This window comes from Nestor notabilis, unplaced genomic scaffold, assembly GCF_000696875.1.
Source record: "Nestor notabilis isolate BGI_N333 unplaced genomic scaffold, ASM69687v1 scaffold13402, whole genome shotgun sequence".
Taxonomy (NCBI): domain Eukaryota; kingdom Metazoa; phylum Chordata; class Aves; order Psittaciformes; family Psittacidae; genus Nestor; species Nestor notabilis.
The window spans coordinates 5,523-31,315 of record NW_009919756.1 but is presented as its reverse complement, the minus strand read 5'-3'; the positions used below and the strand labels follow the sequence as shown (position 1 = coordinate 31,315).

At 47.9% G+C, this 25,793-nt stretch overlaps 1 protein-coding gene across 1 annotated transcript in view; it reads left to right on the top strand.

The window, feature by feature from the left end:
* Window positions 1–523: 523 nt before the first annotated feature.
* ARID3B (AT rich interactive domain 3B (BRIGHT-like)) overlaps window positions 524–25,793 on the top strand; it is a 26,679-nt gene continuing 1,409 nt past the window's right edge. The window contains exons 1-6 of the mRNA XM_010010369.1: window positions 524–1,143; window positions 9,749–9,820; window positions 11,338–11,410; window positions 21,672–21,855; window positions 22,816–23,075; window positions 23,650–23,907. Coding sequence (XP_010008671.1) covers window positions 574–1,143; window positions 9,749–9,820; window positions 11,338–11,410; window positions 21,672–21,855; window positions 22,816–23,075; window positions 23,650–23,907 — 1,417 coding nt within the window. The 5' untranslated portion in view covers window positions 524–573. The remainder of the gene's footprint in view (window positions 1,144–9,748; window positions 9,821–11,337; window positions 11,411–21,671; window positions 21,856–22,815; window positions 23,076–23,649; window positions 23,908–25,793) is intronic.

Below are 25,793 nucleotides of genomic sequence, written 5' to 3'. Positions count from 1 at the left end.
TCTGAAGTGTAAAGAATTTACTAATGTAATGAAAGCATAAAATAATGTAGGTGTCATTGGTGGGCAGTAAATCCCTGCCCATTTTCCAGTAGAAATAGGGTCAAGCTCATCACCCAGCTATCTCCTTTTAAGGCAGCGTTTTCAGAAGCACCAAACCCTGGATGTTTAACCTAACATTTCAAAAGTCATTATTTAGGAAGCGTGGAAGGAAAAAGCCCTGGGACCTTGGACAAAGGCATTTCAGATGCTGTCTTTGGGGTGTATGAAACTGAGGTTATAGCAAATGTGTTCAGCTTGCAAATACAATTAAACAGTCTGAAAATTGAATGCAAGTTTGAGCCTGAGGCTGTTAAACATGAAGCTGATTGTTTCACGGTCTCCTGCACAGGAAAGAGTATTGGCTTTGCACTCTATTTATCCTCTTCCTGGGGAAAAGATGAAAGCATTTTATATTCATACAGACAAATATTTGTCTATCTTTCAGATTCTGCCAATCTCCCAAGGTCGGAGCTTGAACCCTGCAACATAAAGTCAAAACCACCCCCCTCTTTTCCCAGCCATGCAAACTGCGGGATGAAGCTGGAAGCTGTGGTCGAGCAGCTGCAGAAGCAGCAGCAGAAGCAGCAAACGCCTCTGCAGATGGATTCCAGGGAGAGGCAGCAGAGGCAGATGAGGGAAGCCCAGCTGCTCTACACTCAGCAGCTGGCCGTGCAGCAGGCTGTCCTAGCAGCCACATCTGGCAGGGCTTCAGGCGGCTCCACTGTCGGTCCCTTGGCCAGAGGCCCGCCTGCAGCCGGAGCTACGCGGGCTTTTGATCAGAGCAGCATGAATTCCGAGCCAGAAGAGGAGGAAGAGGAAGAGGACGAGGAAGAGGAAGAAGAAGGGGGTTTAGAAGGCGACGATCTTGAGGGTGGCACTGATGTGACTGGAAAAGAAACCTGCTCTGCTCTGAAATATTTCCATGCTCCCAAAGTTGCCCATCACAACCAAAGAGCGGCCTCTACCTCGAATCCTCTTCCAGCATCGGGGCTCCAGCGGGGACAGCAGGGCAAAGAAGAACAGGGTAAAGACAGTACTAAGCAGCCGTATGCCGGTTCCCCGTCTGGACGCCAGAACTGGCGCTTGGATGAGCAGCTCAAACAGGTCAGTGTTCATGTTATTTCCTTCTCAGATTCAGCCAGACCAAGAGTTTCTTTAGCCCAGTGCCCTGTTCCAAGAGCTTTTTTTTTGTATGTGCAGAGTGATGCTGCCCTGGTGCGTTCTTCCAGGTTTGCTCTGTTGTAAAGAGATAACACAAGAGCTTGATTTGCTTCACAGATACAGATCCCCCGATCTCTCAGAACCTTTGTGAGTAGGTAGAGGTTTGATCATTGGCTTATATACCTTCTATCTCCCTGCTGCTCTGCCATGCAGAGGGGAACAGGTTGGTGCTATATTTATTTTGGGTGCAGACACTTGCCTGCTAATGCCTCGAGTTATTTCACATCTATAAACCCCTTTGTGTAAGACCTGTGGGATGCTGTGCTGTTGGCTGGATTTCTGGTTCATGGTGTGGGCAGGCAGGGAAGAGCATATGTCCTGATCATGTGGGGAAGCAGAGCCACTCTCTATTTCATGTGTGGGAAGGGAGGTGCTAACTCGCTACTGCTTGGTTTTGGCAGGAGGTTAATTCTGTGTCTGAATGAAGAATTACTACTTCTTGCAGATAAATGCCGGAGGATCAAGTATTCTTTTCTAAGTGGGTATTTCAGTTAACATGCTGCTTTGTTCCAGAGCTAACTTGAGCAGGCTGTCAGAGACTTACATAGCATTTATGTGTATTGAAACTGAGCTAAAGGACTGCGTGGTTTAAATAAAGATGAAGTAGGACTGCATTGTCCTTTTCTACAGATGTTAACCTGAGTGTGAAGAGGGGTTTGTTTCAGATAGAGTTCTTTGAGCTAAGAAGCTGTGGACAAAACCAGAGCTGGTTTTCCTTACCTCCTGCAAACCCTATGGAGTAAAGTGGGAGCTGCTTTGTGCTGGCTGGTGAACATGGGTGTTTGAAAGCTTGCTGTGGGCTCTCTGGCCAGGTTCTCCCCTTGGTCGCATGCACGAGATCATTCATGCTGTCACAGGCAGCAGTTTGAGGAGGAACTGCTAAAGCTTAGCAAACTTTAGTAGTTCTCCCATTCCTTGAGGCTCCTCCTCTGCAATCCAGTTCCACTATGGTGCTTCTACACCCACCGCTGCATATGGCAGGCGCTCCTCTAAGTGGTCACGTGAATGGCATTTGTACTCTTGGTGCTGTAAGGTGTGCTGGTGAAGCAGCATGGTGCATGGGATGCAGCAGGCAACCAGCTCCAGCTCTGTTTTCTCTGGGTATGCTTCTCAAGAGGGGTTGGGTTGAAAGAAGTTGCTCGAGCTGATGCAGGGACATGAGGTGGGTATGTCAGGGGATGCTCGCTGGAGAGGTTGCTTCTGTATTTGCTGGGTTGGAGTAACTTCCTCTTCAAGGTCTCTGGGTGGAGAATTAGAGGCAGGGCTCTGGTGTCAGGGGGATCACGTTCAAAATAACCCCAAATAAGCTTAGCATCTTCTTTGGCTGGTTTTATTTCTAGCTCAGCTGGTGCTAACAGGATGTCTTTGTGTTTCTTCCCAATATTTGCTTATCTTGGGAGAGTCCTGGGAATCTAACTGACTTGCTAGGCTTGATTCCTAGGTGATTTGCTCTGTTCTTGGAAGATGACCATAAGCAAGCTAGATCTGGTCTAACCTGATGTGGAATAGCAAAAAATATAAGGATAAAAGCACTGGTTTCCAGCTGGCATATTGTGCACTGATCCGGTTACTATGGCTCATTGCAGCAGTAATTAAGTGTTTTGGTAGAAGACTGTACCAATGTCAGACCAACTTACTCTGTAAGCCAATGCACAGAGCTTCCCCAAGAAGCCAAACTAAAAGGGAAAGTGGCATTTGGAGATGGCATACCGGGTTTCCAGTACAGCCTCGGTAAGGCATAGCCTAAATTCATAGTGGTATTGGTGAACTCTTATCATTAAGGTGCTCAAAAGGCAATACTGAAGTGGCCAGTATTAGTGATGCTGGTAAAGAATATTCACCTTGGGCAGGGTAAATATTGCAGATGAACTTGTTTGCATTCACCAGTGGAGCCTGCAGAGCGGGGAGTGAAAATTTAACTGCACTGTACCAGTTCTGAGCTGGTAAGGCTTGCTGGAGGTGTAGGAATGCATGTGGTGGGCAGACAAGAGCTGTTAGCTGGCATGACAGCCTGACATTATTCATTTCAAAGGCATACTTTTAAGATACTGGAGTTTTCTTCTGCCTTTGTCTAAAATGGTTGTGCTAGGCAGAAGAAGCCAGGATCAAATGCAGAAGTGCCTGTGTTCTCCACTTGGTTTTCTAAATGCTTCCTGATCTCTCTTTTAGCTTTTCTTGAGATGGAGGCTAATAACCAGTTGGGATACACTGCTTCCAGCTAGCTCTGCTCTGGGAGTATTTGTGGTATGCATAATGGCTCTTGCTTGTAGAAGGAGGGGAAAAGTCACTTCTATTTCTTCTTTCAAGTGTAGATCGTGCTTCTGAAAGTGATGCCCTTGGAGAAAAATGTATGTTGAAAGTGTATGTAACACTGCCTGGAAGGTATGTGGCATGAGGATGGCAGAAAGTTGGAATCTACCAGCAAGATGAAGCCCCGTTCTGTTCAGTCCTGGACAGCCAAGTAAATAATTGTAAAACAAGGCAGCAGACAAAAGAGCTGGCTCAGCTTATGGCACATGGGCGGTGGGAATCTTGTCAGCACAAAACAACAAGGGAGTGAGTGCAGTTGCTTGTCAGGGAGTTGCAAGCCCAGAAGAAGAGCTGGGGGTGGGTGGGTGTGCTCAGCTCGCTCAAATCCCCTGCAGATCCCTCCCAAATCCTGGGAAAAGGGTGTTGTGGCTTTGCCTGTCTTTGAAGGAAACTGAGGGTTTAATTCTGTGGGTGAAAACGGTGCTTTTAGCAGCTGGAAGGTGTGGATCCCCGGCCCGTGGCTTCTCACATTGCTTGCGGATGGCTCTGGTTACCAGGGAGAGCAGTGCAGGGAAGGCAGGACCTCTGTCTTGCTCCTTTTCCACTCCAGGCTGGCGTGCAGCACTACCAGGAGCAATTTTGCCAGGCTGTTTACTACAGCACACACATTAGTATGTGCATTCCTGGGTGGAATGTAAAAATGAAGCCAAGGTTTTCAGGCATCAGCTGATACTTAATGCCTTCTTAGGCACAGCAAGGTAAGTCCCTGCAAAGCAGCTGTCTGAGAGTGGTTTGTGGTCTGCTTTTTGGTGATGTTTCATGTTAGATTCTCAGAAATCACCAGTTACTCCTGAAAATCCTGCCCTAAACTTTGACAAAGGTCATGGGGTTTATTAAGATAAGTCAGCTTAAAATAATTACTTTGCTTTTGCTCTAGGGTCTAGGAATGAGTGGCTGAGATTCCAGAACCTTTAAGTATGTGCCTCAAGTGGTGTGTGTACTGAGGTATTGCTCAGGAGATACTCATTAATCCAGTGGGGATGAAGGTCCCAGGGATAAAGAAGTTGCATTTCACACAGTGCATTTTTTGCCTTGGAGTTATTTCAGGTGTCCAGGGCCCAATCCATAAGGATTTTTAATTCCTTATGTGAGTCACTCAGTATTTTTGTGATGATGTGGGAGGAAAATTTGTCATGAAGAGCTCATGTCAGATAGTTGGTTTCTCTCTTACTGAAAGCTGTTTTCTGTAAGGACATGAACTTCTCTTGCAGTTCATGGCTTAGGTTTGGTGAAGTCTTTATCCCCAAGACAGGTGCTCCTGCCTTAGCACCTCACTTGATGTTCACAACTTCAGCATCAGTGACTGCAGCAACAGTCACCCTTTTGTTTAATACACCAAGCATGGGAGAGGAGAACCAAGAAAACTGCTTGTGATGATGACTGGAGGCAGCAGCCTACAAACAGCCTGTATTAGACATCAGAGCATTCCCCCAGCTCTTCGTCTCAGGAGACAATTCCATAGGCTTCATCAGGGCTGTGTTATATTGCAAGGACTGTGCTAAATCTGGGCGCAAAGGAGCAGAGTGAGAAGCTCATTTATATCCTGGGGAAGATAAGGCTTATTTTAGGATCTTTTTTCAGGTGGTAAGTTTAGGAATAGTTTCAGCTTCTCTTGGTGACAATTTATAGAGACGTTGCAGCTGATGCTGGAGACAGGAGGTGGAAGGTGCTCGAATGTGCTGTCCTCCTACTCCGTGTTTCCTCACTTCAGGGTAAATCTGAGACTCTCCTGTGGCAGTGAGAATTTCTCTTCCCACAGCCATTATAGCACTGAACAAATCTTCTTGTCACTTAGGTTTTAGTTAATTCCTCTGAGTATTTGTGAACAGTAGTCATTCACAAAGAGCCTAGCTTTTCCTTAAGGATAAGGAAACAAGAACTATGTTGGTGCTACGCTCACTAGGCCTTTAATAAATAAAGGCAATTAATCTGTTAACTTCAATCCATTCTTTTTCTTTCCTTCCCCATCCTTCCTGCAATTCCTGCAATCACTCCAGTGTTTTCCAAAGCAGGCTTTGATGCTTGCAGCTATTGAATTGAGCTGTTATTAGTCAGACTGGGAAGGGTTTATTCCAGTTCCAGCAGAGCTTGTGCACGCAGTAATTATAACTTGGTTCTCCATGCTTGAGAACTTGCAGCTCAGGGCTCTAGTCCTGATCTTATCAGTGGTTTGTAGTACAACAGTTTTCTTTCTAATAGCATCTGTTTCACTTCCTAAGGCTTAACTCAACCCACAAAAGGAATTTCAGGGGATTCTCTGATAATCCTGAAATTGCTGCCCCTCTACCTTTTCCTTGACTCAGTGCTTTCAGTTAACCCATGGTGTAAAGGAGGGGCTTTCTTTTGCATTGCAACGTTTAGCCTTGGCTCTAAGTGGGCATTTCAGCAGGTTTCTAGCCTGAAAGCTCTGTCAAAACTACGGGTCTGCAGTAAGCAGGTGCAGAATGATGTTGAGTTTCACACCAGAAGGTTTTTTCCCCGTTTCTTTTACATAGAATCATAGAATGGTTTGGGTTGGAAAGGACCTTGAGATCATCTAGTTCACCCCCCCTGCCGTGGGCAGGGACACCTTGCACTAGACCATGCATGTTAAAGCTTTAGTGGGTTCTCTACAGTTCAGTTTCCCATTTGAATACAACTTGGTAGTCTGGGCTTTAGTTGAGCCCCTCTCAAACAGCTGGCTCAAACCGGGGTGCGGGAGAAGGGAATGATGTGGGAAAGGAGTATTTCCAGTTTCTCATCAAGGCCCCCTTTTGCACACTGACTGCAGCTTGTACAGGCAGAACTGGAGAAGATGATGTTGAGCTGTTATTCTGTTTGCCTTAATACTTTATACTGAGCACAGGGGTTTGGTTAGTTCCCTCCTCTGGGAGGGGCAGACATGTGAGATGGGAACATTTGAGAGGGGCTGAGGCTGCTTGTTTGTAAGGGTTTTGTCCTCGAAAGAATGAGCTGGGCAAAGGAGGAAAGTGTTTGTCCTCCCCTTTTCTTGTCTGCTTGGCAACTCAGGGTTAACTCTGCCTTTTGAATGTGGGATTGGAAACCAAAATTGCTCTGGACATCTGAGCTTCCCTCTAATAAGATATTCCAGGTGGTTAGGGAGTAATCCTAAAATAGGTCCAGATATAATTGCTTCTGAAGCCAGGCCTGCAGCCTCTCGGGCAGGGGGAGCTCTGGGGGGCTCTGATGGAGGTGTCTGCAGGGGAAAGGCTCCCAGGTGCTGGCAGTGGCTTGCAGAGGTGGCCAGCCCTTCCCAACACCTCTGCCTCTTCGCCCAGGCTTTGCATTGGGAGCTTCTCCCACCTTCTTCTGCAAGAAAGCAGATAAATTCCTGCCTGTGGTAATGCAGAGGCTGTTTGTCAAACATCAGCAAATTCCCCTGATGCAAACAGGCAGAGGGAGAAGCAGGACTGTCCCCAGAGAATGACCTGCTTCTCTCAACAGTGTTTTTTCCTTCCTGCTACTATTGCCTGCCTTATACAAAGGTCTTTTAATGACTTGTGAAGATATATTGATTTCTCAGGTTCCTGCTGTTCATACAGAGGAGGACTTCTCAGCATAGGGTAACTTTGTTTTCCTAGGAGGAATGGAAAGGAAGCTTGATACCAAAGCTCCTGCTGAGCTCTCTTGCTGTGCAAAATGTAGTTTATCCTGCATATGGAGCATCTCTTGCTTCAGGAGCTGCTTTAGGAGCTTTGTGGGGCTCTTTACTGATTTACCCCTTCCGGTTGTGCTCAAGTCACTGTTCTGACCGCTGCCAAGGTTTGATACCTTCACTTGTAACCTTGGCACGGACCCAAAGGTTTTGGTGAGCTGAATGGTCCCTCAAGTTCAAAGCTGAGCCTGGGAAAGTGCCTGTAGTGCTTGTACTCTGTTCTCTGAATAAATAAGGCTTTATTCGCAGCTGCTGAGCTGACATTTCGTGCTAGCCCGAGACCCTGTGGACTCTGCCACCCAAACCAAACCTGTGCTCTGTCCTCATGCCTCCAGCTTGTGCTGGTTTCCACTGAGGTGCTTGAGAAGCCCTCTCCTTATCTCCTCTGATAGCTTAACATGGGGAGTGGTTACTGGCTTTAAACCTTCCCAGCTACTGCAGGAGGAAATGCTAATGCTGGCTGCTGGCTCTCACCTCGGATCACTCCGTGTCATGCCAGGTTATATCCATCTCTGCCAGTTTTCTGGACATATGGTGAAACACTGATGGCTTCAGCAAGCTTTAAGCTCCTTTTCACTAGTGGGATGTGGGGGAGCATTACTTCTGTGCCCTCAAGCATCTTAGGGTGTATTATAGGAAGTAGGTTGTCTATATTCTGCTTATTCTCTGTACCAAACCTTAATCTTGTCATTCTTTTCCAATTACCCCTTGTCTTCACGTAGAACAAGTAAAATAACTTCTCAAGAGCCTTTAATCCCATGGAAAGTTTTGTTCCTTGACACTTTAGCAAGTTCAGACCCACTGGCAGTGAAGAATTGTCTCCTTTAAGCCCTCTTCTTCCTGTCCCTTCCTCAAATGTAGCGGAATAAGCTCTCAGCATGACCAAAGTTCCCAATGAAAGCAAGTGTTTTGCTTCCTGGAGCATCCCGTTTAACACCAGAAGCAGTTTTGCCCTGTGGATTTATAACCAAATACCCACTTGGGAAGAAATTGGCTCAGGTCCCTCCAAATCACTGTGCTTTGGAGTGTGTAAAGTTGAGGATGGGAAATACCTGCTGCCTTCTGAAGTGACCATCTCTTGTTGTAACTGGTCACATAGTTTTGTTGATCCCAGTTAACAGCCACTAGGGGTTTAGGAGCAGCTGGATGTTACCCTAATTAGCAAAAACCCTGTGTTTTTAATCTCTGCTAGCAAAGGACACCCAGATGAATCCTCCTGTGAACAAAACCGGGCTTCAGATCCCTTCCTAGAGAGGGCTGGGAATTGATCTGCTGTAATAAACAGCTGACATAACAGAAGTGGCAATAATCCCCCATTAAATATCTTTCAGTTGATGGGACTCACTGGATAATTGACTTTCCAACAGGAATTACTGGCTCAAACTAAATCAGCAGGCATTAGGGCAGCTCACTGCAGTGTTGTTTGAAGGGGGAAGTGTAGCTTTGCCTGGCCTTGACGAGAGCTATTCATCTTTCTAATTCAATGGACCTGTCACAACCAGATGACTCCAAGATTTCAGATATTGGACCACCTCTCTAATTCACATGCTGGCTTAAGAATTCTTGTGCCAAAACCTCTTGCTATCTATCCTCAGTGCTCTTCTGTGCTAGGATGCTGTATGTTTATCAGGACAGAGTAATGAAAGGTACTGTGCTGGGTGGATTTAGCTCTTCTCTTTCCTTGAGTGGCTCTGGAGCACTTTGTGAAGTTTATGGTTTAAAGATGCTTGAATGTATCTCAAGACCATTCTGTGCCATACTGCCAGAGGCTGCCCCTTCTGGTGATCATTTCAGGCTGATGATTTACCAAGTGGAATAGGCCCAACTAGAGTAATCCCTTTAATGCCTGAGAAGAATGAACCTTAATCCAGGAAAGCTGAGCTTTCCATTTCTGTGGGGACAATCCACATCCAGCAGCTTCCAGGAGTAAGGGTCCTGGGTGAGCATGAAGCTTTCCAGGGGGTTTATCTCCCTCTTCTGGTTTTGTAGGCAAGCTGGGAGAGGACAGAAGGGCATTTCCAAGTGTGGTCAGTGTTGCCTCATAGGAGGGATGCTTGAGCAACACCTGTACCTTTCCTAGGGACTCTAGGATGAGCACTTGGTAAAAGGATGGACACGGAGAGCACCTCTTTAGGTGCTGAACCTCACTGCAGCAGAGCACCTCTTAGAGGGTTTAGCAGATTGAGGACTTTCCTCTGGAATGGCTTTTCCCGGTGCCAAGACAACTTCATGGTGATACAATTCTGTGGGGAAAAACTTAGAGCTGAAAAACTTCCCCTACCTTCAGTAGGTGCCTGGAAGGTGGAATGCCACTTCCCTCTTGGGCTGAGTGGCAGAGATTCCAGGGAAGTGTGCAATGACAAATGCACCAATGTCCCCTGTCTTTCTAGTGATCTTGGTCTAAGCCAAGCAGCTGCTTTTGCATGTGTGTTTGCCCCAAAAATGCCTATTTGGAAGCTTTTGGAGCTGTCTGCAGAGCCTTTCCAGGCAGATCCTTTCACCCTGTTGTTTCTCTCTCCCTAGAACGGCAGCGTGACCTGGAGCGATGAAGGCGACGGATGCAGAGGAAGAGAAATTTCCAGAGACTTTGCCAAGGTCAGTGGGATCCTGGGATTTGGGGGCTTTTCCTCTGATCTGTGCCAGAGGGTCACTGTGGAGCCCTCACTAGTCCTCTATAGTGAATTTGTAAGTAAACTGGCTTTGTCCCACCTACAAACCTGCTATTTTGGGGCTGTTTTGTTGCCTTTGCTCACTGGAATACAGTTTAAACTAAGGCTTAACCTGACTTTGGACATTTATAATATTAGTCAATGCTTTCTCCAGCTGAGACAGGGGTATTTTGTTTCTTGAACCTGTTTAGCACTGTGCTCATGGATTTGAATGTGGCAGCTGTGTGTCACGTCAGCCAGAGGAATTCATTTGAAACCAAGCTGGCTCTTTCTGAAAGGGGGCAGCTAATTGCTCTGCAAATACACTGCTGTGTTCTCTTCCCAGAGCTGGGATGTGAGAAAGCACAGAGCTTCACAGGAAATGAGCCCAAAAAGCCCCCTTCTTCTGGACTGGATGAATACCAAGTAGCTAGCAGCACCTACAGAAAGGTTGGAATATGTATTTCCCAGGGAATCTTTGCTTTTCCATTAAGCTGCCCCAAAAGAGGAGCTACAAGCAGCAAATAATTCCCTGGAGTGATGCAGGGTTCTTCCTCAATGCAAACAAGAGAAGGAATTGAATTCTTCATGTACAGTATTGTCTTCTCTCTTGTCATCTGTCCTGTATGTCACTGAGAGATGGGCTTGAGCCCTCTCAGCCTGACACTTTGTGGCCTCACAGGATTCTTGATAGGTGAGAATTAGATCTTTCTGAGGAAGAGGCAGTTGTGAGATGACACTCATGCTCCTCCCTTCTGAAAAGCAGTGGCTGATGCTAGCACACAGTGCCTCTCCTTTGGAATAGCTGCCTAGGGAACTTAGAGTGCTTGGGTGGTTAAGCCTTTTGGTAAAATGATTGCTGCAGTGAATTTCCAGGCTGGTTTCTGCTAGTTTTAAAGGCTTTGGGGCTTATTTTTTCCTGCCAGGCATTAGTAGTTACAGGAAAGCTCAATCTTTTCCTCTTCTCCTTCAAGGGATCAGTTTGTCACGTAGGTGACAATCCCTAAAGGAGGGAATCCTGAGGCTAGGAGAAGCTGCAGAGAGCTTAACCCATCTGGTGCCTCACGAGTACAGATGCTAAGCTGCCCTGAACCACTGTCACCTTCCTTTGGGTTGTCTCATCTTTCTGTCTAGCTTGCCTTAATATTTTCTCTCCCCTTTGCTTTCAGGTGGTTTCAGACCCTGCTCTGTAGCAGTGCTATTAACTGGGTCAAATCCTGTTCCCTTCGGGGCACTGGTCTCTGCTGTGCCTGGATGAGTTACTGAGGGGCTGAGCAAGGCAACCAGTAACAAGGGTCCTTTAACTGTCACAGCAGCCTTGGCCACCAAAATGCTCAGGAATCCTTCTTTGTTTTGCTTTCACTTTCCAGTGCAATCACCAGATCACCATTGGAAAAAGCTGATATTACTTGATCTTTCTGTCTCACTGTGGCTTGTGCCTTCATCTTTATTTCCCCCCCACAGCTCTATGAACTGGATAGTGACCCTGAACGGAAAGAGTTCCTGGATGACCTCTTCATCTTTATGCAGAAGAGGGGTAAGTGAGCATTTGTTTGAACTTGATGGGGCACAATGGGGCAAAGGGGTGCTGCTGCCTGTGACTTCTTCCCTTCTGAGCTTGAAAGAACACATCCAACCCTTGAACTTGCAAATCAGGTGGAAGAGCAGTGGTAAGACTTGAGATCTTTGCCTTGGGAGATAAGGAGCGTGGTAGGAAAGAACCTGCCTTGTAACTTCAGATTTCACAGATGCTATTTCTTTATCTTTCTACCTAATGCTCATGTTGTCCATGCACTGAAGAGACCAAAAAGCTTTGTTCCCCAAGGAACCCAGTAACTATTGGGAATTCTCTGGTCTCCCCTTCATGTGGTATGCTCACACATCTTCTCGTGTTTGATTTCAGTGGCATGTGGAAGCTGAGTGTGAATGCCTTCACAGCCTGCATAGAGTAGCAGCATGCAATCTGGGGACTGGGAAAACAGACACCAAGCCACATTTTCCTGTAGATTGACAATGTGTCAGCTTTCTGTGCAGTAATTTTGTGTAACTGAGTGAGGAAGTGCCCAGTTTCTCACATTCCTCTCTGTGGTGTCAGCAACTTGCATCTCTCCTGGCTGCAGGAGTGGTGATGCATGTGTGAAGGAGCTCAGCTGGGATCCGTGAGTCTTTGTCCCTTAGTTAGGAAAGCTCAGTCTCCTTATTGCAAACTATTCATAATAAACATATAGATAGATGTGCTATTGTATAAAATATACATCTCTGATCATCTGTGGTAGATCCTTTGTGGTGCTCTCCTTTACCCCTCCAGGCTAGACACTCTTCAACAAAGAGGGAAAGCATTAAATTGTGCTATAGACCTTTTTGTTGTTCCCAAAAAGTCTGCTGAAGGGAGGTGTGAAGAGCAGATGTATAAAGGACCCTTTCCATCCTCATGGCATGATGCTTTCAGAGTGTGCTGGATCAAACAAGCCCAGACATGCTTATTTGCAAGTGGGGCTGCCTTAGTGTCACCAGTATTGTCCCCTGAGAGTCTAATAAAGGATAAAGCTGCACCATCTCAGTCTTATCTATTTGAAGGTGATCTGGTTGCTGCATTGGAGCTAGAGTCTTATTTCCAGCTGGCTTTTGAACTGCATCTTCAGATGCATCCTGCTCTGTGGAGCACTAGATCACAAGCAGAGGGAAGGCGATCCAAAATGCAGCTATTCCAATTGCTTTTTGTGCCCATTTTCCCTGGCATGATGTGGGTAAGCTTTCCCTCTCCAGCAGTTTGAGGCTGTGCTGCCCAAGTCAGGTAAAAATGAGAGCTGGGTTTTTGCTGGTGGTTTTGGCTTTTGTGTGCAGAGGCATAACCAAGCTTGATTAGTTTTACCTGCCAATGTTAACCTGAGCTCACATGTTCATGTAAGGGCTGGGGTGACTGACAGGCAAGACAATCATTTGCAGGGTGTGACTGGCAGCAATAGAAACCTCCAGCTACCCAGAGAGAAATTTGCTTCATACTTCACTGTCTCCTTCCTATTCCCTTTCAATTATTCATGATTGACACGTTGCCCATGCAGGGGCTGAGCTGGTCACCAGCTGCTTCCTGGAGGAGTTGAGCTTTTAATCATCTGGGCATTTCCAAGTGCATTTGTTTGCTGGAGACTTCCTTGTTTTCTTGCTTGCTGGAAGGACTGAAACTGAAATCTGAGGGCCCAGGACCCATGGGGGAGAGATGCTATGAATTGGACACTCCTCTGCTAGAGGGGCTGGAAAGGTTTGACCCTGACTGTCCAGTAATGGATGCAGCTCTAGCCTGGGCATTTGGCAGACTGCTCCTGCCTGCAGAATCCTCAGCAGCAGGCAGAACAAACCTAGCCCTCCATGCTGGGAAACTGGCTGAATTGCAGAGTATGGATCATTATGTGCTTGCTGTATATTTGGGTCCCCCCAAAAGCAATAGGCAGGAGGACTCTGGGGAGCTAAATATCTTCATATCAGCATATGTTGAGCTAAAGGAGGCAGCTTCTCTTCTGTCATGAATGTGAGCTGCTGTGTCTTGCTGCAAAGGAAATCTCCTGACTTGGCCTGTTTCTTCAGCAGCTGTACTGCACCTGAGAGCCAAGTGCTGTGTTTCTTAGCTACTATGTGTGAAGAGCTGGTTCATTTGCACCTCATTTCTGAAGGGACTGGAAAGCAGCTCTGCTAATAAACATTGCTGGTGCAAAGATGAGGCTTTGGCTGTTGTCTAGGAGGAGTCCCCCTTGTTTGGGGCTGATGGGTTTGGGGCACAGATTGCTAACTGCTGCTGCACCAAAAAAGCCTGATGTGAAAGATAAATGCCACATTTCACAGGAGCTGCTGAGTAGCTGGAGGGATGAAAAGATTTGGTGGTTGGTGCTGCTGTTAGGAATGTACCTCGAAATGTGAAGCCATGAAACAGGCTTAATGCAGATCAAATGTGCAGGTCTCATCTGCCTCTGAGCACAGCAGGTTGTCCCTGAATGACCACAGCTGCAAGTGATAAAATGGCCCTTCAGTGGCAATAATGATGGAAGAGGGAGATGAGAGGAAAGCTGTAACTCTTCCTTTGTTGGATGTTTTATTCCTTGTATGTGTTTAGGTGAATGGGTCCCACCATGGCTGTGATTGAAGGGGCAGATGGGGCGAGGAGGGAACAGCAGTTAGTGTGCAGGGCCAGCTTTGAACCAGCTCTATAACAGAACTGACCTGATGCAGCTTGGCAGGGACAATGCTAACTTGCTGTATTACCACTTCCAACCTCCCCTTTTCCCAGCTTTTCCTCAGTCTCGGTCCAAAAGTTGTCTTTCCTTGGACTGAGTGGGGATAAAAAGCTTCAGCAGTGGCTTCCCTCCATCTTCATTGCTGATCTGGGGGCTTGTGACAGGTTGAGCCTCGATGGCTTGAGGTCTGGGTTCTGCAAAGCTATATTCTTAACCCCCTGCTGCACGAGGAGCTGCTCTCTGGACAAGTTTGTGGTTCAGGCTATAGTAAAGGGTATAGTAAAGGCTGAGGCTTCTCTGTTAGTGCCCTGTGGAGGGGGTTGAGCTGATTGTATCCCACTAGTGCTGGTTGGGAGAGCATTGGAATAGTGGGGACTGTTTGATCTCCTGTAAGGATCAGCAGTTTTCATGCAAGACATTCCTCTTGAGGAAAGGTTTGGTGGGGAAGAGATCCTGATGCGTGCTATGGCGTGTTAGGAAAAGCTGCCTTCCAGGGGAAGCTGGTTTGTTCATTTGAAGTACTGCCTTTGTGAAGACCTCATAAAATGTCTCCAATTGTACAGCTCTGCTAATTCTGGTCAAGGTTTTCTGCGTGACCTTGGTTTTCCCAGATGGCTTGACCATTCTGGGGCTTTATGTGTATATACATAGAAGGGGCTTTGTAAGTCTGAGCGTGTGGTTTTAATGTTTTCCTGCTGTTGGATGCTCTGTCTGCACGTTTTGATGGGGAAATACAACAAATCCAGGGTATTGACAAAAGCATTTACTGATGGATTGTTTTATCTTTGAGGCAAGTGGTGTTTATGAAATGGTGGGTCAGGGAATACACTTCATTCTTCTGATGATTCCATTTTGCTGGGTTCTTCTTTTGATCCTCTGGGGGTCTTTTTGAATCTGAATTAAGCAATGTAGCTCTTGAAATGAGACATCAATAGCCATAAATTCTGAGCATCCTTTGCTCGTGTTACCTGCTTAATGCTGACCCACAGCAAATGCTTCCCTGAATAGCAACTGATGTTCTGCAGTGGAAAAGTCTCACTTCAGGCACTGAAGAGGTGTCTTCCCGTCAACCAGACAAAGTCCTCTTCCCCAGTAGAGCCTTGGGTTTGTACACTGCTGCATCTCTGCCTCCTGCACCTCCTTTAAAGAGCCTCTTCTTTGGTCAGCTGTGCAGGAAAATGACTAGTGTCTTGTGCAAATGGTGAGCAGTGGGAATTGGTGAAATATTGTAGGGTTTTACCTTTATATTGTTAGGAAGAATGGCTTTTCCTGAAGCTGTAGGGGGAACTGGCACTCTGCTTCACATTCCTCTGTATTCTTCAAGTGGTTTGAGCCTTTCAGAGCAGGGAACAGAGAACTCCACGGACTGAAACACTTCTAAGGGGTGCAGGATAAAACCATGTGCAAAGTAAAGTGCTGAGGATCTCCAAACAGCTTGAATCCAGCTCCTTTGGGGATGCCTGGTCCTGGACCTGAGGTAGGGCTCTCTGCAGCATCCAGAAAACTCTTGCAGGGAATGTCTTGCTCATCAGCCATAGCTGCCAAGTGACTAAAAGTCTTCACTAGCTACATAAGTTGGTATTCAGGGGGTGTATGTGTGTTACTTGGGCTGGTTTTCAAGCTGCAGTAACTTAGAAGGAGTTATCAGCAGGTCCTTCCCATAAAACCCAAACTTCCTCCCGCTTCTGTTTTTCAGTCGTCAAAACATTCATTGCATGAGCATTTTTTAACTCTAATTTGAAAAAAAACCTGGAAATTTCCCTTATTTTCAGGGAAAATACCCAGTTTGATTCAAATTGGCTTTAAGCAACTGAAAACTACTGGTTTAGAGTTAATATTACTTTAGCTCGAAAGAGAAAGCATATTGGAAGCTGCAGTTGTAATGGGAAAATCCTATTAGAAGTTGCCTTGGTTCTGGCTTCCAGGAGATTTAAGTTTAGCCAGCACAAAGGATGTTTGAGCAGCTGAAATGTGTCGTTATGAACTGAGCTGGCACTGGACAAGGTGGTACACAAATGAATCTGAAAGGACTGGGGGGTGTTGCTTTGCGTGGACCTTTCTGTGTTCATCTGGTACCTGCCTGCTCCAGGGATTGCCAGCTGAGGACCTCTGAATCCCAGGTGCTCCATCCTGTGTATACAGAGTGATGGACTCAAAGGGGGGTTTTCCTCACTTAAATCGGCCCATGTTTCTCCAGCATCTCAAAGATTGGATGTTTGTCTCAAATCCTGGTGTTCTCCAGCTCTTTCTTTGTATCAGCACTTCCTCTTTGGGTGTTCTTGGACCTACATTTATGATCCAAGTGTTCTTCCCCTACATCTTAACAGCCCTCTAGCAGTGAAATTAGCTCAACGCTGAAAGAGCTGACCCTGTAGATACCCAGGTGGATGGAAAAAGTGGACCCATTCGGCACGAAGATGCTCCAGTTGTTGAGCCTGTGTGCATCCTGCCTCCATCTCATTTCTCTGCCTTGCTTCTGTATTTGTCCCTGTCTTTGCCTAGAGAAGAGTTTATCTGGTTCAGAGGCCATAGATACGGAAACCCACCTCCAGTTGTTGGCAGTTCACATCTGCAGAAGTAGTTCATAACAGCAAATACATTGGGCTGGGCTGTGTCAGAGGCAGCCAGACAGCTGTAGTTGAGTTGGAAATCTGTGTGGGATGTCTGGTTTGGGGATGGAGAAGAACCCACTTTGGGAAGGTTAGTGTGGCTGGAGGCTTGGCTAACGCAAGACGGGGGATGCCAGCTCGGCTGCCTCTCGTTCAGCAGCTGAAATCTGATCAGAGGCTGCTGTCAGCCTCATTTATCGAGGAGGGAAGCAGCAACTGATGGCGTTTCAAGGGGTGCAGATAAGAAGTAGGCCTCCTGTCAAATAGAGCATGATTAATTACCCTCTAGCCTGGCTCCTGCTTTGATAGGAGTGTCTAATGGTCTGCAGGCTTGTGGATCAGGTGGTGACATTCCTGTTGGGAGGTGAGGATGCCTGCTGGGGAAGTGCCATGCGTAGGGGGAGATTACATCAGCTGTGGCACCACAAGGAGGAAGACGGAAGAAGTGGTTTCATTTCTGGAGACCTTTGCTTTTTACTTTACCATCAAGTCAACCCAACAGCTAAAGCTGGGGTGGCTGAAGAGGCGGCTCTGCATGAAGCCAGCCAGGGTTTGTCCTTGGAGAGGAATTCAAGCACACCAAGAGCTGAGGTAATGCAGGGTTCAAGTCGATTTGCTTGCATTTGAACCGCGTTTACCTCTGTCAAGGCTGGGAGAGTGAGGAGAGCATTCCTACCAAGCAGTGACACTGTCTCCCTTCAAAGAAACATGAAGATCTCTTCAAGAGTTGGTTCAAATACATTTTCAGTCACTGTGGCCTTCCCCAGGCTCCTGGGGAAAAGTTGTTCCTTTTGGCTGGCTGATAATTGCTTCTCTTCTGAACATATTTGGAGTGAAAGGAGGAAAGAGCAGCTCTTTCCTTACCTGTACAGGTTGTGGCTTCAGAATGCCCCCTCTCTGCCTATTTTTCACTCCAGAGCGTCCTTTATTGCGATGCAAGTGTGGCTCTGCAGAATAAATGCTTGGAATTCTCACCTCCTTTGTTCCTTACTAAAAAATGGCCATTTCTGAAAGTAAATTGGATAGGGGGGGAAAAAAAGGGAGGTGATTGAAAAAGTACTGCTCCGGGCTGGGTATAATTAACTGCTCTTTGTCTCGAGTGCAGGACAAGTCGTGGCTTAGACTGCTTGATGTGGGGAACTCCCTGCAGTGGGCATGGCTCAGCATGAGGGGAGCAGAGCACAGAGTGGCCCTTGCAGGGGACTTGCATTTTCATTTTCATCAATCATCTTCTATAATTTGGCTAAGAACAGTCTTAGGGGCAGGTTTTGTTGATTTGATGGCCTTGCAGCTTCCTCAGGCCCTTCTTAAACAGCCCTTGAAGGAGGGAAATCAAACAGTTGCTCCTCTCCAGCACAGGGGACATAGGGGATATTCAAGCCTGTCCCTAGAAACCTTCTGTTAACATCTGCCTGAAACAAGAGGCTCTTGGATGGGGTGAAACAGCTTGGCAGAGGGGGCTGCTTATTCCCTGGGAGGACAGAATGTTTATAGCTGCAGTCAGGCTTCCTCCAGGAAAACTCCTTACTCCAGAATCCGCTATTGTAGTTAGAGCTGTCTTTCCCTTTGGAAAACCAAGAGCCCATGGGCAATGGGATGCTTCTTCCTTTTCCTTCCAGAGTTTCCCTGCCCTAGAGTTTGTCTTCCTGAGGTCTCCTGTGCTCAATCATCCCCTTTCCAGTGCAAACAGACTCCTTGTGACCCCCTTTGGCTGATTCCTTATGGGAATGGCCTGTACTTGTGTAGCTGTGGAAGAGACCAGGAAAACCAGGAGAGGAGCCAGTCATCTTCCTCACCCTCTTCCTGAGTTAGGCTTTAGATCTTTGCAAGCACAGTAAGTGCAGCATTTGAGAGCCGGCAGAATAGAGAGACTTGGAAGTACAGTAAAATGAGTTTGCCATCAAAAGGCAACAAGTCTTATGCTGTGCCCCCGGCTGCTGACCTTTCCCTCTGGAATTCTCCCCTCTGACCTCCACATCATTAATCCTGATGCTGCCAGATGACAGTAATCCATCATGGCCCCTGACAAGCCTTGCAGCCGCCTGTGAAAGGATTCGCTCGGCTTCAGCATCCAGTCCTCCCATGGTACTCGTTTTTCAGCTTTCCTGTTGGAGCACTGGGGGTTTCCAATAAAGACTTTATCGCTTTGCCTTTCCTCAGCCAGGGACTGGGGGTGGAGAAGGGAATGGGAGCAGCTTTCCTGTGCTCCTCCACTCTTTAGCACTCAGATCCTATGAAACATACGCATTTCCACCTTGCTCTGAAAAGGAGCAGGTCCAAAACCCAGCTCAGGGGGATACTACTTGGTTTGGTACTATGAGAAAACACAGGAGGAAAATGATTCCAGCTCCTTGCTCAAGTGGTAGAGGGATGGAAGCAGCTTGCTCGCTGTTGTAAAGTTTCTCAGCCTGCATAAAGACATTTTATGGGCGGGAGGGGGGGGAGCTTTAGGTTTTAGCTTAGTTTATAAAGCTACTAATGAAATTTCAGGGCACTTTGGTCTGTGGGGCTTGTTTAAAAGCACGCTTCGGGAAGGGAAGGTGTCAAAGGGGTAGTAATGTGAGGTGAGGAGGGCAGAGCTGACCCTGTTCCCACTCCAGGCTAGGAGCAGAAACACATTTAAGACTTTATTTCCCATTGGTGTAGATAATGTTTGTGCCTTTCACAGGAGCATTTGGAGAAATATCCACGGGTACCTTTTCAACTGCTGAGATGGGAGTATCTAGAGAAGAGTAAAACTGTGTTTAGGAGAATTACAGGGTATTACAAAGTAGATTATTTCCTTATAGTTCTGTATTAGCAGCTTTTTAGCCTGAGGAGCCTTATCCATGACCCTTCCCTTTCGCTCTCCATCTGGTCACTGTCCAAGGAGAGCTGGATGAAAGTCCCTTCTGGGCAAGTTAATGCTATTCCCTAAATTGGATTGGGGAGAAGCGGGTGGCTTTGAGCAGCACGGGGTTTGTTGGAGGAGTCAGGGAGAGGGTCTTGATCCTGCCCAGCGGAGCAAGATGTTGCTTGGGACACCCCAGCTTTCTGTGCTGCTGGGGTTGGGAATGCTGAGCTGTCAAGGAAGGGGCATTTTAGGGTGGGAAAACCCACCCCTGGCTCTTCCTAGAGACCTGGGAGGGAAGCATTTCCCTGCTCTTCACTCGCAATGCCTGGGTGTGACTCTGGTTACGGGGCTCAGCTGATGAATGATAACTCCAGGCTGGTAACACGAGCACTCCCAGCCCTGGGCGAGCTGAAATGACTCTCTTGGTGTGCTCCTGCAATAACACACTGAGACAAAATGGTGGCTGGGGGCAAGCTGAGCGTTATTCCTTTTGGGAAGGACCGGGTCCTGGAGTGGCACAGCTGGGAGAGCTGCAGGGAGTTTGGGAATCATAGAGTCGTAGGATGGTTTGGGTTGGAAAGGGCCTTAAAGCTCATCCAGTTCCAACATCTCTATCTCAGTTCCTGGAGGGAACTGTCATCTCTGAAATGCAGGAAGAGGATCTGATGCACTTTGTGGAATTAGTGCTTTGTGGCCAAGGAAGGGGTTGTTTAGACAAGGCAAGGAAAAGAGGATATGAAAGATGTAAACTGACAGCATGCAGACCAACCATCAGGTTGTGCTTAGTGTTTTCTTACAGCCTAAGAGTTAGCAACTAGGTGAAACTGAAGGCAGCCCTTTTAAAGCTGGAGAAGTTTCCTTTTCCTACCCAGCCTCCCGTTAACCGGTGGGAATTGGTACCATGAGCTAATGCATAACAGGCTTCAAAAAGAAACGAGAAGGGGGGGAAAAATTACACTTCCATGTATAATGAGGACATCTGCAGAGCCGAGCTGAACTCCTTTTCACTCAACAGAATAAACCCCATTTATAAGGGCCATAAACTGCTCTGCTTCGGGGCATTAACCGAGCCGCTGGCTGCTGAGCGCTGGCAGAAGTCTCCCCTGTGGGTTGGGGATTCCATAATTGTCCATTACGGCGCTTCCCAGGCTTTCCTGTAAGGGCTGGTGCTGAGCATTGTGGTAGGCAGGATACTGACCTCAGATGGACGGCTCTTTGATCCAGGACAGTGTTTCCTATGCAGAAGAAAAGGTTTGCTACATCAGCAGTTTTTCCCTCTCTTCCTTTGCTTGCCTAAATCTCATTAGTTTGACCTTTTCAAACCCTACACGCTTTATCACTTGAAGGTGCTGCTAAAAGGGCCCTATCAACTTAAAAATCAGATTTTCTTCCCTCTCTTAACCCACAAGATGACAAAATTGAACCACAAGGATAAAGTTATCTCCCTCTCTGCCCTGTTTCTCCTCGGAAGGATAGAGCAGGACCTTGTTCTGGGCTCTAAAACATGCTTGGATGTCCGGTGCTTCTCCTGCATCTGCCACGTGTGATGCTCCCTTACCCTGCTCATGTGCGCACCTCCACCATCCCATGGTTGCTCCAGCCTTCTCACAAGGAATCACTGCTCCAGGAGTAGTTGGGTTGCAGAACTCCAGGGTTATGCCATGGTGCACGTCTGGATGCAGGATAGCAAATCCTGGGAATTGAGGGAGTTGAATCCCAGTATGTGAGTAGCTGTTCAGCTCCTTCCTGAGCATGAGCAATGCAGATCTGTATCTGAGATTGCCCTGGGAGCTCATAAAACACGATTCCTCTGTGTTGCTCCCGCACCCCCAGGATTGAATAGTCCCCACTTCCCCTCTTTCTATTTTAGAAGTTGCTCTTAGCTGCAGGTTATTATTTGTCCGATAATTGCTTTTGCCTACAGGAAAGGATTTGTCATGGAAAGGACGTGCCATGTAGCTACACTTCTCTGGCTCATTTACTCACCCATCAAGAGGCCTCAAGTCAGGCTACAAACAGAGTTGCCTCAATTTCCTATTAGGAAGAAGATCGATAGCTCCAACCTGCTGCTTTTCTTGGCCTCATTTTCTCTCTTGACTCTGTGTTTCCTTCCCCGCTGTTTCCCTGCAGGAACTCCCATCAATCGGATCCCCATCATGGCAAAGCAGATCCTGGATCTCTACATGCTCTATAAGCTGGTGACTGAGAAAGGAGGGCTGGTGGAAATCATCAACAAGAAGATCTGGCGAGAGATCACCAAAGGCCTTAATTTGCCCACCTCCATCACCAGTGCCGCCTTCACGCTTCGAACCCAGTGAGTCCTGAAGGTCCAACAGCACGGATGTGAACACCCAGGGGGGACTGGGGAGGGCAGAGCAGGGACTGGGGTGGAGATGTTAAAGGTTAAATTCTACTCTGTACCTTCCCTGCCTCATCTGAGCTTAATCTCCTGAGGGCAAGGAGGGTCTTGCTGTGTCTCTGGAGAGAGCACTGACACGGCGAGGAGGGAAGGGAGAGAGAGGCCTCCTGAGCTGTAGGCATCAAGTGTGAACTTGATCATTTAATGTCTGTTATCACTACTGCGGCGTGGAAGCTTGGAGTTAGCACCTACTTACTGTGGGGATTGCTTCCTGACCTGCAGTACCTCACACTGAGGAGGCAAGAAAGTAGAATAAGTAGAGGAAGAAGAATGGTGAAAGTAAACCCACTGTAAAAGCAACAGGGTGAAGCTGTGCTTTAGTGACTGAAGCATGGAAGGCTGGGCTTTGGGAATTCACCCCAGCTCTAGTGCAAACTCTGTTTTCTTGGAGGTTCTTAGAGCCTCTGTTGCCATTCCTACAGGCTCTGGTACAAACAAGCTGTTCTCCAAATGCGTGTGCTGGAATTTGGTGAGAGCAGTGAGGTTTGGTGCTGGCCAGGACAAATGACAAGGGAAATTCCTCAGACTTCCCTCCTTGCATTAAATGTTCTGGTCCAAGAGCTTAATTCTTCTAATTTTAGATGGTATCTCAGTTGTAAAGGAATTCTGGATGATTCTTTTCTACCCTTGTGGTGTAGTAGTTTGTAAGTAGGTGCTTTCCTATAGACACTGAGTAAACTCAAAGTTCCTTTGAGCTGTGCTCCGCACCCAGCCTGCTCAGTCCTTATCAAACCAAGCACAGCAGTGGTCAAGATATGCACACAAAGACTCCAGATCTGTGGAGGACCTCAGTCTGAAAGCCTTCCTGAGTAACTCCATGGCCTGTTGAGTTCCCCTGTGCTCCCCTCTCCCCAGGTACATGAAGTACCTCTATGCCTACGAATGCGAGAAGAAATCCCTCAGTTCTCCTGCTGAGCTTCAGGCTGCAATCGATGGCAACAGGCGGGAAGGCAGGCGGCCCAGCTACAGCTCCTCTCTGTTCAGCTACTCACCCACCACCACGGGGCCTCCTTCCCTCCTGTCTCCCCCCAAGATCCGCTTCCCCATCATCGGCGTCGCGCCCGGCAGCGGGACCAGCAACCCTCGGGTGTCTCCAGCAGCGGCTGTCAGGAAAGGTCAGTGACTTCCACAGCGGAGAGGGGGCTGGTTCAGAGGTGCCGGTGCTGGAACACGGTTGGTTCTTGCTTTGTCCACCCAGATGACTTTGGACTTGAGAATAGTAGGACTTGGATGGCTCAGGGTTTGCCTGTGGTTTCAACCTGGCTTTAGGAAGGGCTGTGGGGGGACTAAGGCAGGCTGAGAACATTGGGGCTGTTCAGCCTGGAGGAGAGAAGCTGTGTGGAGACCTCAGAGCAGCTTCTACTATCTGAAGGGGGCTACAAGGCTGCTGGAGAGGGACTCTTCATCAGGGGCTGGAGCAATAGGACAAGGGGTGATGGGTTCAAACTGAAACAGGGGAAGTTCAGGTTAGATACAGGGAAGAAGTTCTTCCCTGTGAGGGTGCTGAGGCGCTGGCACAGGGTGCCCAGAGAAGCTGTGGCTGCCCCATCCCTGGCAGTGTTCAAGGCCAGGCGGGACACAGGGTCTTGGAGCAACCTGCTCTAGTGGAAGGTGCCCCTGCCCGTGGCAGGGGGTTGGAGCTGGATGAGTCTCTTCCAACCCAAACCATTCTGTGATTCCCTTTCCTAGGTGACGGTGTGCCCTTGACGGTGTCTATGCCAAATCGTATTGCTGTGCCAGTGACCTTGGCGAGCCAGCAGGCAACTGTGGCAGCAAGAACAGCCACCCTAGAGCAGCTGAGGGAGAGGCTGGAGTCGGGAGAGCCTCCGGAGAAGAAGGTGTCCCGGATGAGCGAGGAGGAGCAGCGGCTTGTGCAGCAGGCTCTTCAGCGCAACCTCTTCAGCATGGCGCGGCAGATCCCCATGAAGATCAAAATCAATGGCAAGGGTAAGCAGCACCTCTGCATGCACAAAAGGGAGGCTGCAACAGGGAGGGAGCTGCTCCTGATCCTGGATGCCAGACATCTCTTTACACACAGGTTTGGTCATCCGGGTACCAGGCGGAGGTCACTGTCAAGGAGCTGTTAAAATGGAGCGTGATAACTGCAAAGCTTTAGGTTTTACTTATTGATGCATAATCCAGCATCGTGTGAATCCAACCCGGATGCAGAAGCACCCTAGCTCCAGAAAGCTCTGCATCTAAGCTGATAAAACCCACTTGAACCACACCACAAGACCATTACTCTGAGCTTATGACCTCCTGTGCTGAGCACAGTGAGATTGCTGCAGGGCTAAAGCTGTTACGTCTCCACAGAACGTGGATGTGTGCCGTGGGTTAGTGGTGGTCTGGGCAGTGCTGGAGTAATGGTTGGACTTGATGATCCTAAAGGTCTTTTCCAGCCTTGTTGATTCTATGATCCTATGACCAGTTTCAGCTGATGCTAGCTCAGTTGTCCTTGCAGGGCTCTGTTTTGTGCTGTAAGGATGCTCCTTCTTTCATGGGAAGCACACGGGTCAGCTTTGGGCCACACTTCTGACCCCCTCGTATTTAAAACCTTGCGCATATGTCAGGTCCAAGAACATGGATTAATCTTGCCAGAGGCAGCCCTGATTCTTCAGTCAGTACAGGGGCTTTGGAGGGGAAGCCCATCACGTGCCAGATGCTCAGCTCTCCCCTGCCCTGCTCTCACCTGAGCCTCACACCAGCATTATGCTGCAGGGAATGATTTTCTCTCCTTTCCTGGTCAGGAACCCTTTGAACTGATCATGGACGTACCAGCTTTCTCTGTGTGGGTAGCGGGATATCCAGCTTTTAGGAATCCTTTGTCAGGTGTGATGAGGAGGCCACAAAGACCTGTGTATCTGCAGGGGGCCCAGTGGCTTTTAGCAAGTCAGGTGATTGCTACCAACATCTGCTGCAGCCCTCCACAGCCTCCAGGCAGAGAACTCCTGGTAAGGCTGGGTTAGAAGGTCACCTATAAGCAGCATTCAAGGCCTGGGAAATGCACTCCTGAAATGCTTTGGAGAAGGGGAGTCGCCCTGTAAAGGTCACGTTGTCAGGATCAATACTCTTAGATGGTGGCTTCAAAAGCAGATTAAGTGCCCTGGCTCCTTTACCTGTCCCCGGGGCTGCACTTCACTGCACAGGTAAAGCCTTCACAACTGTCAGGCCCAGCAGCTGCTTCCTCCAAACCTTTTGATCCATTCAAATTAAAGGTCTCAGCCCCACTATTAATTGTATATTTGGATGTAGGCACAAGGCCAGGCAAGTTTGGCATGGCTTAGAAGAAAGGGAAGGGTTCTCCTTTGCTAGCAATGCTCGTAAATGCTTCATAGAGACACTTTGCCACAAGTACGCACAGCAAAGGGTCAAGGCAGGTTCCTCCTGGAAGCAGCAGCAGGTTGCTGTGGAGTTACATGGGATTGGGAATTCACATCAGTTTGACAGTCACCTCAATTTCACATTCACGTCCAAACAAAGAATGAAGCCAGTGAGAACAAGGGAATTCAAATTTGATCATGTTCATTCCCTCTCATCTCACTTTATTTTTGTTCTCTCCCCCCTGAACTTCCTACATCAAAACGCCGGGAATGATTTTAGTCTCTACAGGCTGAGCCCTCAGGATTCAATGAGCCTCTTCCCACCTTTGTTAGCTGCTTATGGGCAAGTCTGACCTTCCCAATGACAGCATAGAAACAACACTCTGTTTGGAGAGGTGCTTTGGAGCCTGTCGCGGTTTAGAAAGGGCTCTCCAGGGATGCAGAAAACCCACATTGCCACCGCAAGGGCAGGGAAGCAGAGCATTCCCGGCTTCCGGCCCTTGGCACTGTGGA